Genomic DNA, 14,884 nt, shown 5'->3' on the forward strand with positions numbered 1-14,884 from the left:
CAGGGTAGAGATGTGTCATGATCAAAAGCTGCGGCTCTGAGAGTGGAGGCGGAGGCTGTGTATCATGGCTTTATCTGTTCCTTCCAAGAGAGTCTTCTTAAAGACAGAGCAAATACTCACTAAGAGGAGAAATCGGATCAGCCGATCCAAGCTGAGGCATCTGATTTTTCTCAATGCCGACCTGCACTGAGGACATTAATAATGTTTGCTTCAGTTTGGTTCTGGTTCTGTTTGCTTGTTTGCCCAAAATTGGGCAATTATAAGGCTTCTCATAAAAACACTGTACATAAAAGTGTTTTCAACACAAACCATTATTTTTTGCAAAGTTAAGGTAAAACATACGGCTTCAAAAGATCCTACATTAAGAGCCATTCAGGAGTCAAAAGAGCCGGCTCTCTGAAAAGAGCCGAACTTCCCATCACTACAGCAGGGGAGGGGACATGATACAATCTCTGTCAGAGCTTTACAAAATGAGCAGCAGAAGTAAACAGGTGATAACCCTGGCACTCCTCTTTGATCATGACTGTGAAAGAGAGGAGGGTGTGTCTGAAGTTGAAGACCATCTTGTGGTCAATTCTGAGTCTGATGATTCTGATTATGAACCAAATGAGGAAACAGATATTCATATTCCTCCAAGCAGACATTCACATCAAAAATGGGGAAATACAGCAATCTTCATCTCAAATATACGTCAGGCAAAACTGTCTGCAGAAAACATTATAAAGACAGAGCCACTAGGATAGCAGTGACTCGTGTAACAGACATCAAGTCAGCTTTTGAGCAGGTCATGATAAATAGTAAATGGTAAATAGACTTGTACTCATATATCTCTTTTCCAGTCTTCTGACCACTCAAAGCTCTTTTACATTACTCACTCACCCAATGATGGTCGAGGCTGCTATAGTAAGGGACCATCAGTATTAGCTAATCTTATTCTAGACATTCACACACCGCTGAACAACTGAGGGAGCAGTCTGGGATTCAGTGTCTTGCCCAAGGACACTTCGGCATTTGACTGCAGGAGCTGAGATCGAATAGAGACAAGCTGTCAGCCATTAAAACAATGAGGGACAAGTGGGTAGAGCAACTTCCACTACTCTATAACCCAGGCCCTAATGTCACAGTGGATGAAAGGCTAGAGGCATTCAGAGGTTCCTTCCATTTTAGGCAATATGTACCTTCCAAACCAGCTAAATACAGCATCAAAATCTGGGCATTATGTGACAGAAGAGTTGTCTCCTGTTAATTTATCAACATCACTTCATAAAAAAAAAAAAATGATATAAACAAAAATCTTTGTCATGTAAAACTATTGTATTAATATTGAGGTCTTTCAAATGTACATTAAAAACAGCTTTAACATGAATTTTCGTAAAAAACGAGTGAGTTATCCTCATTGAACCATGATCTGTGAGGATTAAAGAACACCATTGTACTAAATATTGAATTAAATGGTTAGCAATGGAGTTAATTATGAGATAAAAAAATGTTTATTGGAATTTTTTTGAGTTCTGACACTTCTGGATAATTAAACATGCCCCGGGTCAAGTTAACCCAAGAACATTATTGCTGTCCCTAAGAAACGAACATAACAGGAGGGTTAAGATGATTTTAGTTTAAGATACTGTTAAAGATTTTTTTGCAGTGTGGTTACTCTGATTATTTTGCAGTGTAGTTTACATATGATTCATATTTTGGAATTCCTATCGGCACTCCCTCAGGTTTCTCCTTGTTAACAGGTTTAGCAGTGTGTACTCACACACACAGTAGTAGGAAGCGTCTGTTAAACCAAAACATACAATGACTCAGCGGATGCAGAGGAACATAAACCCTTCCTAAGAGAGATAACACACATGACCTAGACGTTGTGTTCTCCATGTTCAAACGGTTCAAATTAAACCTGATAAGCCACAACACTCCCGACATGTCTCCTGTGACACCATCTCCAAACACTAGAGTGACAACTTCAAATCCTGGATCCACTTTTGCTCATAAAGGCAGCGGATTTTAGCATGAATGGTGGAACACTGCGATGCATCAGTGACCAACTTTCAGCCCGTGAAATTTTAGAAGTGCTTCTCTCAGAAATCAAACTTCTTTTTTTCGTTGTTTGTTTAATTCCAAGTTTTGAATAACAGCAGACTACAAAGGCTTAATTATCCTGGAACTATTCAATGTGTGCAAAAGAGAGTAATCTAATTTCAAAGGGACAACCAGTACCACCAGCCTTTCCTGTTATGTTTGTGCACAAACTCCTCTTATTAAGTGCAGCTTTTGTCACCTGTCACAGCAAAAAGGGGGCTCACACCTTGAAGCTCTACATGGACAATTATATTCTTGATATTCAACTCTCGTTTTCAAAGACTACCTTGAGGCGGTCATTTGAATATCAGTTTAAAATGTACTTTAGAGTTAGCACGAGTTGTCTCCAAATAGCAAACATGATAATGCTTTGTGTTGTTATGATAATGGGAAGAACATAGGCTAACATTACGCACTTTATGCCCCTGATGACAACAGAAATAACACACCTGAATACGAGGGCTTGTGTGTTTATTCCATACATCAGCACTTCAGTTACATGCATTTAGCATACACTGCAAAAACTCAAAATCTTACCAAGTAAAATGGTCTCATTTTTGGTTAAAATGTCTTATCCCACTTGATTCGAGATACATTTATTTAACAAGTAACATTTGAGCAAGATAGAGGGACTTGTTTTAAGACATCTTAAATATCTTGTTAAGTCAAACTTGAAATGATCTTGTTTTGAGTTGTAATTTAGGAGAAACAAGGTTTATTTTACATTTCATACATTTTTCAAGCTGAGATCTTATTTGTAGAAAACGGATAATCTTGATTTAAGACAAACCCTTTACTTGATTTAAGTAAATGCATCTTATTGGAGAATCTATCAGAAAACAGCTCCATTGATAAAAGAAAGAAAGAAAGAAAGAAAAGTTGTTTTTTTTAAGGGCGGGTTACAGTTTTCAGGCAGTGATTCTTCTAAGTAAGATACAAATATACATCCTCAAACTACATGCACACAATGAAACACCTACTTTTGAACATAGCTGGCTTATCCTAATAAAAACATGACTGAATATTAGTATATCCAGCTCACTATGAGAAGACATTATATCTCAAAATGCTCAAATTAGACTTTGTAATCTTATATCAAGTACAAGATGGTCTTAAACCTAGAGAAGTGCCGCTATAATACAACTCAAATTAAGCCGCATGTATCTCAGATGAAGAAGTTGACATGACATTTATTAGTGCAAAATCTTTTTTTGAGTGATAAAATACTAATTATTGGCATTCCTGGCTTATTCTGAGACACTAAGCTTTAAAATACTAGTCAAATATTGCTTAAATTAAGTTTTCCTGCTAATTTTAAAATCACAGTTTTTTAAATATTATGTCTTATTTCAAGAAATCTTACCAAGCAAATTTTCTCTCGTTCTATTGGCAGATTTTTTTTGCTTATTTCAAGGTAAAAGTAAAAATAAGTTTTTTTTTCTTGTTTTTGGATGGGCTTTTTTTCAAGTGCTCTGTCTGGTTTAGACCCAGCATTGGTGACCCTGACAATATCAGGGGTAAAATGATACTTTTCCACGCCATAGGTTTAAGGTTTGTGTTGATTAGGCCTCAAAACTAGAAGTCCAAACACGTGGAAATGTTTGTAGGAATACTGACTTTGTCCAAGATGACAGTTTTTCTGAACAATCTTGTGTCATCAAACAAGTGAAGAGAAACTGACTGCTGGTAGCCTCTGGAGTAAAGCAGCTGCTGGTGATTCAGAGTCTTGCTCAGCAGGACACTTGTTGGCCTGAGGGCTGAGCTCTCCTGTTGAAGGACATGCAGTGTGATGGTTCATGTGCGTCCCTGCAGCATCAGAGGAATCATAGAGAGGAGATTTGATCTGAAAGGATCAAAGAGCAAAAAGTATGATGTTTGTGACATCTTGTCACTGACTTTCAGTATTTCTTCACTCCATCACACAGGCCAAAGGCAGATACTGTCCAAAGTTGTTTTACAGTCTATATATTCTTATTTTCCATATGACTATTCAAACTTTGTTTCTGCAAAGAACACTCAGTTCTTTGTGATAGTACGATCCTTCAGACTCCCTCACACCTTGACAGAATACAGGCTCATGTACGTCAATTGTTATTATCTTAATACCGCTATGCGTACAATAATTCCCTCAAGGATAACATAATTCTTAAACAGGCACGGGAAAATGTTGTGAATTTTTTACCACAGTGTTTGAAATGGGCTGACTTAGCTCGTGCTGTCAGCTGAACGCCTGACTTTGCACTCACTCAACGGCTCCGTTTCCACTGCGGTTTCTGAAAAAGCACCTGGGCCTCCCCACATGGCGGCAGATGGAGGAACCACCGCACACCCACTCAGGGCTGGAGGGTCCGCTCTGTGGGGCCAAACATAACAATAACCCTCAGCCTGGTCAGTGCTCGCATGCTGCTCTGCTTTCCATGAATTTGCAATGTTGAAGCCAAGGATTTCCATGGTCACAGCCAATGAAACCTCTGTCCAGCAGTGCAGTTCACGCCGTGACTGTACTGAGGGTTGTTAAGTGCAAGATGGGCACTAACAGAGCATGGGGGTGTCAGAACTACATATACACATGGTAATAATAGACTAAACTATAGCAATGCACGGTTTATTGAATGCCTTACTTCCATACAAGAACATATGGCTGTTTCAGTATTTTAGCCTTTTCTGCACATTAGAAATACTTTCATCTTTGAGGTTACTCACTACTGCATAATAATGCTAAGAGTTTAAACTTGAGTTAATAGCATGTTATTTAATATGACTCTAAGATACAAGAAATGAAAACAAGGATGTTTCTGTCAGGTTCCAATACACAGGCTAGAGATTCAGATTAAGATGGACTACAATGACACAGCATGTGAAAGAATTCTTCCGCCCTCTGCTGGACAGATTCTGACAGTGCTTCACAGGCTGACAGGTTTTACCTTTTGCTTGATGTAAGCAAGTACTCCACTAGATTACTATAGCATCAGCAACATTTGGTAATCTACAATTTGAAAGGCTCTTATTAGTACGGATTTGCAGATGATTTGTTTGGTTGACCAGCTATATTAACATTTAGATTATTTTTTGGTCATGTTTATGTCTCATCTTCTCAAACTGAGAAGTCCAATTCTTATCATCATTTTTCCAAAGTTTATTGAACGTGATAACTTTATCATGCAGCACTTCAAAGGCTGATGGTATCACTCTTGTAGGGAATTACTTGTCATTTGTGTTATCTCTTAGATAAACCAAACATACAGTGGAAGTGATTGTAAAAATGTATCACTACACTAAAGAAACACGATAATCATGGACATGACTGATTCATCAGTTTGTAATATAAAACAACATAATGTTTTCCTAGTAGCTACAAAAGGGTAGGAAAGTCATTGAAAGACAAAGTCCAGCACAATCTGAAGAAAATAAAGCTCCACCATCTTCTTACTCAATGACAAAATAGCTGACCATATAACTTGAAGAGAAATAATTATTCATATGCAGCTAGTCTAAGTAGACACCACAGTTAACCTCTTTGCTTCAGAGCTGGCGAGTTTGAAAAAAATGATTTCTTTATTAATGTAGAAACAGCAGTTTTTTCAATCACACATATAAGTGTCATTATGAAATGCTTGCAAGACTCTCGTTTTAAACAATTAGTAACAGGTTGACTCATGTCAGTGTGTGGAATCAAAATGTGCCTCTTCACCTCTTAGTCAACCTGTTTTATTATCAACTTTGAAATATAATTGCAAGGAGGAGCTTTAAAGAAACACCTGTTGGTCCTTTGTTTCAAGAAGAATTGACTCTACATATATTGAAGGCCACTTTGTTGCCATCTTTAATCTTGAATTAAGAGACACAGACTAGGAGCGGTCCAGTGGGCCAGATAACTCAGAAAATCACAAGACACTTAATTCTTAAACTCATTGGTGATGAAAGACACGTGATGGGTTAATAATTGACCAGAGCTGTGTTTGGAAACAACCAGACACGTGGAACCAGTTGATATAGTTGAATGAAACAGTTAACTTGCTATTGCATGCCGAGATATATCTACACCTGGTGTGAGAAATGTCAAACTTTACAGGTTTTGATTAAACAGTTTTATGTGAGACTCTAAAGTGGTTATTCAACCTAATCATCAAGGTCCATCGGAGTCATTTCACATGTATTTAACATGTTACTGATGAATCCAGTTAGACACTTAAAGTGAAAGTACATGTTATTTTTACAGTAGCTGTGAGTAGCAGATTTAAAATATTAGACGTTTCCCACAAAAATAAAGTGTATTATATTCTTCTTCTTCTGGTCTAGGTCAGTGTTGTCCTAATTATCAAGTTATTTGAAGCCTTGAAAAATAAAATGTGATCTCTGAAAAACAGAAGTCATTAAATTTAAAGTCATTAAAACCTATTGATTTTGTTTTTTAACAAAACTAAAAAAAGCCCTATGAGTACCTTATGTTCAGATTGTGTAATGTCAGGTGTGTAGTGTCTATCTAAGCATCACAGTAACCTCTATGTACCAAAGAAGACAGTGAGATAGAGTGTGCTTTGGCAATAACATGTCTTTGTTCATGCCAATAAAGCAAAATTGAATTGAATTGAATTGAGATATATCTGAAGGCCCCAAAAAACCCAGTGTGTGTGGACCTGGACTTTTAATTTATTGTATTATGTTTTATGTGTCATTTATTCATTTTTGTTTTGTGAACAGCCTCCACTTTTTGAAAAAAAAAAGATCTCCCCCAATTATCAAGACATAAAACCTGTGTCAACATTTCTTCTACTTACATGTACAGTCATAGTGTACAGTAGGTTAAGGGTCTCATTCGCCAGTGGGCTATGTACTTCCGGGGTATCAGCACAGAGATGTTGACGATGACAAGATTATAATCCATCTTTTCCTGCCGACACAGAAACAATATCACATTAAAACCCTATTTTTTGAAGACACCTTCGCATGTTGATGAAAAAAAAACCGGATTGAAGGCCATATTTGTTTGTTGATCAAATGTATATGTCTCACCAATGCGGTTAATGACCACAGTACAGGTTACCAACAATCCATCAACCCCGGAAGTGCGAAAACGGAAGTTTAGAATGATCTCCTCTTGTTTTACCGTTTCATCTTTGGCGTGCCAGGAGACACCCGGCGTTTGGAGGACAGTCAGGTACTCAAATGTGGTTATCCACAGCATCGATTCACAAGGTACATCAATTTTAATCAACATTATCAACCAGGACCACAGGATTCAGTGTAAAGTTCATGAATGAGTGTATTTTGGTATGTTTAATTTAGAATGTATGTATGTTGTGTTTTGCGCAGTAGGTGACAGGTTAAGCTAGAAATGTCTTAGTTAGCTAGCTGACGTTCCTATAACTTTGCTGCTTAGTTAACATTACTTCCTGAGTGCATGTGTTTTTAAGGTGTGCTTACAATAAGAGTCGCCTAGTCAACTGACCTAACTTGAAAAACAGCCATGTGACTTTTGATGTAGCTGCTGCTTCTTACAGCTCAAAGCTGTCACCTAATACCATTTAAAATGTAATGCTCAGAAGCTTTTATGAATGTTTCTGGTGCTACTTTTGATCCTACTGTCAAATTTAAGCAGGTGTAGCAGTAATGACGCTTTTAACAACCATTTCCTGCCTCTTGGATTTTTGTGTAAAGGCCCTCTAGAGGACGCCCTGGTTCATGTAAAAGCCTGAAGAAAACTGGGTACCACTTTTTAATAAACACCCCCTTACAGAGGGGTTAGCTACATGCATTTATGTTTGTATACGATATCACCTACTGGGCTATACAATGGACAGAAGTCATTAATTAAAAAAACACTTGTATTTCAGAGTTTAAGAGGCACAGTCATGAGTAGATACTTCATTAACTAAAGCTGCTGTCGGTAGGAATTGTGTAAAATACATTACATTTTTTCTGCTGGGTTTGGAGAAAAGGTCATAATACCCATCTGTACTCATTGGTAGGTGGAGTAATTTGAGACTGTTGCGAAATCTCTGTGTTTTCCAATGCCTTTGTATCAAGCAATGTTATTATTCCCCTCGTTCCCCTTATGAAGGACCAATCATAGCTAATCTCCAATCATCTGTCCTGATTGGTTAACGGGCGGCCCCTACTATGTCCTCTGATTGGTTATGAGTCCAGCACTATCATGACTGCACATGCCGATCTGTGTTGGGGGGGATAGGAGGAAATCTGGTTGGGAGGGATAGTGTTGACATTCAAAGTCCCTCTCTCTGAACAGATGTTTCCTCTGTGACTACCAACAGCAGCTTTGAGGGTAGATACTTTAGTGTTGTGAATAGCCCTCAACCAAAAACGTTAATATGTCAGTAATAATAAGGTTCACGTGACTAACGCTTTCTGATAAGCCAATCAAAGTGTATCTATATATTGGCTGTTCATAAAGACTCAAGTTGCAAATGTTTTATTCTATATATACTTAGTTTTTTTTAGTCAGGCACTCTGAAGCACCTTTTGTAAAGGTCAGATGATGAGCAAAAATAAGCTCTAGTAAGAAAATGTAACCAAACATCAATTAAGCCAGTATTTACTGTACTGCTGGTAAACTCATGAATCTAAAGGGCACCTTATTAGAAGTCATCATTACTAACTGTTGTCACAGTATACACCATGCTCTGGTTCTATTTGTGGTCATTTTAAACTTGACCCACATTCAATAACTTTTCACAAGTGATAACTTTTCCTGTGTCTAACATTCTGTATGCTTCCTCTTTCACTCTTTGTAGGTGAGGACGACAGATTAAACCATAGCATGTAAGAGTCCATCAAATACATTTTTTTCAGAATGAATTGTAAAATTGCTGATATCATTATTTATGTTTTCTTTTTTCATTTGAAGGTCTGGATTAAAAAATCATGTGTCACTGCCTGTCGCAGTGGGTTTCATGTTAGTGGGCCTCCCATACTCCATCTCCTTGGCTGCTCAGTGGCTTTATGGCTGGCCAAACAAACCCGGATACAAGAAGTACATGGAAGCTCTCAAACCAAGGTGACTTCTGAAATATTGTGGATGTGCTTTCCCCCCACATAAATAATTGTATTAATCACAAGATGGAATTGATAATTAATCTCTTTTTTGCTCTCATCATCAGGCGGATATACTGTTTGACCAGAGCGGTGCTGGAAACCTTGAAATATCTGCAGTATGGGAGGCTTTACTTCCAGTGGAGGTCATGGTACAAGAACGACAAAAACCGTAAACATTATGAAAAGGTGTGTTGGGATAGGTTGGAAGGAAGTTTGATTTTTTAATCAATGTTTTAGTGATTTTCCAGCCATGATCAAAGATAAGATATCCATACTAATATGTTTGTTTTCATGTCAGTGTTCACCACTAGACTTAAAGTACTCCCTGGAATATTTGCAAAGCATTATCAAAAATTATCTAAAACTTAACATATTTGTCTGGAAACCTGAAAGGGCATCACGTTTGGCCGTCGAAGCAACAAGCTGGACTTGTACCATCCTCCAAACGTGGGCGGATCTAAAGAAGTGCCGTCCCCGCTGGTGGTTTTCATCTATGGAGGAGCATGGGGCTCTGGAGACCGATCCATTTACTGTTTGCTGGCCAGGCAGATGGCTGAAGAACTTGATGCTACAGTCATTTGTCCTGATTACTGTACCTATCCAAAGGTTACACTTTTTAAAAATAATTTCTATGCATGTTTAGTGTATAGGATCAGATTCAAACTGCAGTGTCCTGAATGGTAGAAAAGATAGTCATCGTGAACTTAACTTTGGGATCTGAACTCACTGCTGGTTTCATCTCATTGTCAGGCAAACGTTTTAGGGATGGTGCAGGATATCGCGGACTGCTTGGTTTGGGCCCAAGAGAATGGAGCAAAATTCAACTTTGACAAAGTAAGAAATATCTTCAAGATGAGAGGATTAGTCTGATCATTATTGCAACATTAAAGGCGCCTTGGCATTATTGAAACATCAAGGGGGAGTCCTGTGCATTTTACATCAGTTCTTCCTCACGCATGACTCTTTAAAGCAGGGAGAGTAGGAGCCTTTAATCACACAGTTTTCCTTTTCAGGAACACTGATCCTAGCTGAAAAATCTCCTGCTCCTCTATTTATTTATGAATTTATTTATACTATTGTTTTTGCTGAAGGACACATCTTTATTTTCATTGTTACATTGTCCCACTGTGATATTTTTGTCCCCCCCCCCATTAACCCGATGTTCATGTCAGAGATGTCCTCACACTTGCCTTCTTCTTTTCTGTGTTTTGCAGGACAATGTAGTGTTAATTGGTCATTCAGCGGGTGCACATTTGTGTGCACTGACCATTCTGTTTCTCATTGATGCAAGAGAAGAGCTTTTCATGGAGGTCAGCAAACAGAGAGACATTACACTGGCAGTAAGAGGCATTATTGGTAAGGATCACTGAGGAAAATTCTACTTTCAGGAATGTACCTTTCTGTGAGCAGCAAAGATCATTTTATCTCTTCCAAGTTGTTCATGTTTTCTTTTTGTCACCTTTACAACACGTTTTAGATAACATTTAAAGCTGTAGACATCCTCCTCTCCTCTGTGGGGCTTTCATTAAAGTGACCTCCTTTATCTCCTGGTTAGGCCTGAGTGGTGTCTACAACATCATGGACCATTATGAGCACGAGCAGAAGCGAGCAGTTGAGTACGTCTCCACCATGCACAAAGCCATGAACGGGGTGGAGAACTTCCCGTACTACTCTCCAACATACATACTGAAGGAACTCAGTCAGGACAAACTGAGCAGGTGAGACAAATACAAGGTGATATAAGTAGAATGAGACAGGATCAACTTTATTGATGTTTTTGATCTATTATGATTCACCAGAGTAAAGAGAAATACTAAATAATAAAAAAAAATATATATATACTTTATATATACATTTACTGATTAAGAGAGGACAAAGATTGGCAAAAGCACAAGGAAATACATAAATTATTTCATATAACACACAATATTTTACATTCTGGTAAGATCACATATTGCACAGAATAATTGCACAACAAAAAAGATTCTGAAGTCAAACTAATGTTGAATTAACAACAACGGTACAAATTCAATCTTTGTATCTGCCAGAGTCCCTCCATTTGCTTTGCTTCATGGGACCATTGACATTATCGTTCCTGTGGAATCTTCCACAAAGTTCTCCGATCTCCTCACCTCGCTCTCCATAAAGGTATCGCTCTACCTGCTGCCTAAAGTTGACCACACTGAGATCGTCACCGACCTCATGGCCTCAGACAGGCGCTTCTACCATCCCATCTACAGCTGTATCAAACAGGAGTACAGAAAACTCTCAGGGTCCTGCTGATGTCCAATCAAATCGTTTATCCATGGCTTATTTTACTGATTGTTCCAGGATGTGTTTACGGCATTATCTGCTCTAATACCTCAACATAGAACCGAGTGAGCCTTGATTTTAACTTGATTCCTTTAAGTCATGATTCTGTTATATTGGTTATATTCCAAATGCCTCTGTTGTTTTTGTTGAGTTAATCAAGGAGTTTTACCTGAATTACTTTGAACCTGTTTTCTGGGGAAAAAATGGATTGCATGAAATCATTCCATTCTAATATTGTCATAGAGAGATTTTTACCTGGATTAAAGTGAGGTGATATAGGAAATATGAAGGAAATCCTGATTGCAGAAATATGAAAACAAGTGAAGAAGTATGTTACAATTTGTTGTTACAGGAGTCACGTTAACAAATCTGCACCTCTTTCTGGGCCAATACTCTTCGATTAACCTTTATGATGTTACCAGATGAAACTTTTTATGGTTTATTGTGTTATGTTAAATGACTATTTAATGATCTCAGACGCATTAAACCTGAATGAAGGAAGTTATTTTCCTTTGTCTTCATTAACGGAGCACAAATCTCTCACACACATGGAGAGTGAAGGTGAACTTTATTGCCAAGTAGCAGCATTAAGAGGTACTAACGTACACAATTTGATACATCATGTTTATGAAGAATTAAAATATGTAGCATCATCATGTATTGATATTAATGCTTTGTTAATGAAAATACAATGTTCATTTTTACAACCTTTAATCCAAAACACGTGGTGCTTTGTATACAATAAAAAAAGAAGGAAAATTAACACCTAGTCTGACTTCTTTACAATTTAGTATTCCTCTGGTGATTGTTAATGCTCCACATACTTGCTCATTTGGTTTTTATGTGATGTGTCATACTGTGCATTCATACATGCATGATCAAACAGCATTTCTTCACATAAATCTTTAATTTAGTAACAGTCAAGTAGAAAACACAAGTGAAAAGAGATACATTATGAGGATTTAATGTCATTTACAACACTAATGAGAAGTTGTGTGTGCACAGTCGAATGTGAAATCATGGGCGCTATTGGTCAAGTGGTTTAACCGCCCGTTACTCTTATGTGACAGTGTATTTGTTTTAGAAACAGACAAATGTTTGATTCTACCATCAATGATAAATGTATTATATTTCAAGTAAAGACATTAGACACATGGTCGATGCTATATTTCTGAGCTTTGTCAAATAACTAAAGTAGAGACTGCTGACAGGTTTTCGCTGGCACAGATGCTTTCTGGTTCTTACTTTTCAGAAACTCTTGGTGCTGTTGAGGATGGCGGTTCTTGAGATGCATAATTAAATAGTAGCATCAAAGGAGTGTTGTTTTGCTCCTCCTCTCTTCACCTGGGCTTTACAGGCGTTGCAAAAAGCTATTTTGCTGTTTCTCAAACGTCAAAATTCTTCCACTCAGACAAAATGTTATAGTTTTTTGGATGCCCATAAACAAATCTGCAAAATCAGCTGATACCAATTGTTCACTTTTCAAGCTGTCATCTACTGATAGAGATATGATGCCAATATTATCATGCATCCTTAGTGACGGTGTGATAATATTTATTTATTAGTTTACTTGACAGGGCCCATGCAAAACAGAAACTGTCAAACCAGAGTTAGCTATAAGCTCATTTTCATCTGTGGTCCCTGGGCAAGAAGATGTAAAAGAATGTACAATACAAATGAAAAAAACATACTAGCATTTAAAACAATACATAGGCTACTCAACAACAGTCCATCACTAATAACGACACATTTAAAATGACATTTCATTGTCTCTATTTTGATGCATTCAGAGGATTAACTCAGTGATCACATGATTGTTTTTCCTTGAGCCATAATTTCAGTGTACTTTTAAAAACACTGAGGCTTGTACAGTCTCTAATGTGGGGAGGAATTGAGTCCCATTTCTCTGCTGATCTGACTAAAAATGCAGACTGTCCAAATGCAGTCTTCCTACGTTTAGCTGAACAGTCTCCTCTTGCTGATGCCCTGGTCTCCTTAAGATTGTTCCTGCAGACTAACACACATTGTATAAATGGTGGTGGGGCCTGATCATGAATTAATTAATTAATAACAAGCTTAATTGCACTTGCAAAGGTCGCACTACTATAAAACATATACATTTTAATGTTTCGCTTTTTAATTCTCAAACCACCTTTAAGTGTATGTAAGAAAATGTATTGGACATGAGGGGGCACAATTTCCCTTTAAAAAATATATTTAAGTTGTATTAAAAAATAAAGGTTTTATCAAACATTTTGTTTGTACTAGAACAGATTATGTTAAAGAAAAATGTGTGACTTCATAGCTCCTACAACTATGCATTCAAAAACCTCTAAAGTATGGAGAACCTGCCAGTTTTATTAGGATAAACCTAGTGTAAAAAAAGGACAGAGCTTTTTTCCTCTGAATACAAGTGGACTTGGGGGACACAGGGACGCCCTCTAAAGTGGCATGCTGCGGAGTGATATGTGTCAAAGTTGTCCCTAGGGTGCCCCTCCAGTGGAGTCAATATGATGCAGAGCTGTGCAGGCTGCCCAGAGTGCGCCCCACATGCTCGAAAGCCAGTTTGCCCTTGCCCCAAAGTGCCTCTGAATGGTTAGATAGTTCACACTACCCTGTCTGTTTTTATTACAGAGCTGTTCTACTTACTGATGCCCCAGCGCATGCAGCTGCTGCCCTTTTTGTTCTCTTACCCCCTGTTCCTCCTCAGACAACCTGAGTCAGCCACTGCCTCTGCACATGACCACACACCAGACAGCACATTTTCATTTCTGGACTCACATACACAAAAACATATTATTGTGGTTCCTTTACACATAGAATTACAACAACAAAACACATTTAAGACCATCAGTAACAGCTACCAGGTAAAACACGACTCCTGAAAAAAGGATTTAACTTGTAAATCAAATGAGTGTGGTTTCAGCATACTTGACATCCAACATATAAATACAAAGGACCTCTTCTGACTTTTCTGAAAGACTGTGTGTGCCATAATAAAACTGCAGTCCCATTTTTGGGGATAGCATACCTTTGTAACAAGAATGCCTCTCTGGTTATGAAAATGCAGTTTGAAACTGATTTATTTGGGTACAGTTACATTATATTTTATTAAAGCTAGCATTTGTTAAAATAAGTAGAAATAAGAGATGTGCTGTTCGCGAATGAGATGGTCATCTGAACGGATCTTTTAAGTGAACGATGAGAACCGATTCACAGTTGCGAGCCGTTCATTTGGGAGCCGTTTTTATATGCAGATTGCCCACGCTGCCTTCACTTGTCACCTGCGTGCCCCATGAGTCTGAGTTGTTACGCTGCCTTCACGTGAACGACCAATGCCATCTCAGAGTATGAGTTGTCCGCCGCACGCTCCATGCACGTGAATGCGCCCATATATTTGCAGCTAACTTAGGGGAAGAGATTAGTCAGCGCCGCC

At 38.0% G+C, this 14,884-nt stretch overlaps 1 protein-coding gene across 2 annotated transcripts; it reads left to right on the plus strand.

Annotated features, from left to right (window-relative positions):
* The first annotated feature begins 7,180 nt into the window (after positions 1 to 7,180).
* Positions 7,181 to 11,949, plus strand: si:dkey-193c22.1 (uncharacterized protein LOC567837 homolog). 2 transcript variants are annotated; one of them, XM_034692037.1, is made up of 9 exons: positions 7,181 to 7,278; positions 8,835 to 8,862; positions 8,948 to 9,097; positions 9,201 to 9,321; positions 9,529 to 9,741; positions 9,886 to 9,969; positions 10,350 to 10,491; positions 10,691 to 10,853; positions 11,184 to 11,949. In XM_034692037.1, coding segments are annotated over exons 2-9 (1,110 nt in total). In that variant the 5' UTR covers positions 7,181 to 7,278; positions 8,835 to 8,860; the 3' UTR covers positions 11,419 to 11,949. The 2 variants fall into 2 exon arrangements, with proteins under 2 accessions (XP_034547928.1, XP_034547929.1); XM_034692038.1 differs by lacking the exon at positions 7,181 to 7,278 and adding an exon at positions 7,746 to 7,788.
* The last annotated feature ends 2,935 nt before the right edge of the window (positions 11,950 to 14,884 follow it).

The sequence above is a fragment of the Notolabrus celidotus genome, chromosome 9 (genome assembly GCF_009762535.1).
Source record: "Notolabrus celidotus isolate fNotCel1 chromosome 9, fNotCel1.pri, whole genome shotgun sequence".
NCBI lineage: Eukaryota > Metazoa > Chordata > Actinopteri > Labriformes > Labridae > Notolabrus > Notolabrus celidotus.

Coding starts and splice junctions, on each gene's coding strand:
- si:dkey-193c22.1 (XM_034692037.1), top strand. Junction 9,098..9,200: donor ATGGAAGCTCTCAAACCAAG/GTGACTTCTGAA, acceptor TCTCATCATCAG/GCGGATATACTGTTTGACCA. Junction 10,492..10,690: donor GGCAGTAAGAGGCATTATTG/GTAAGGATCACT, acceptor TCTCCTGGTTAG/GCCTGAGTGGTGTCTACAAC.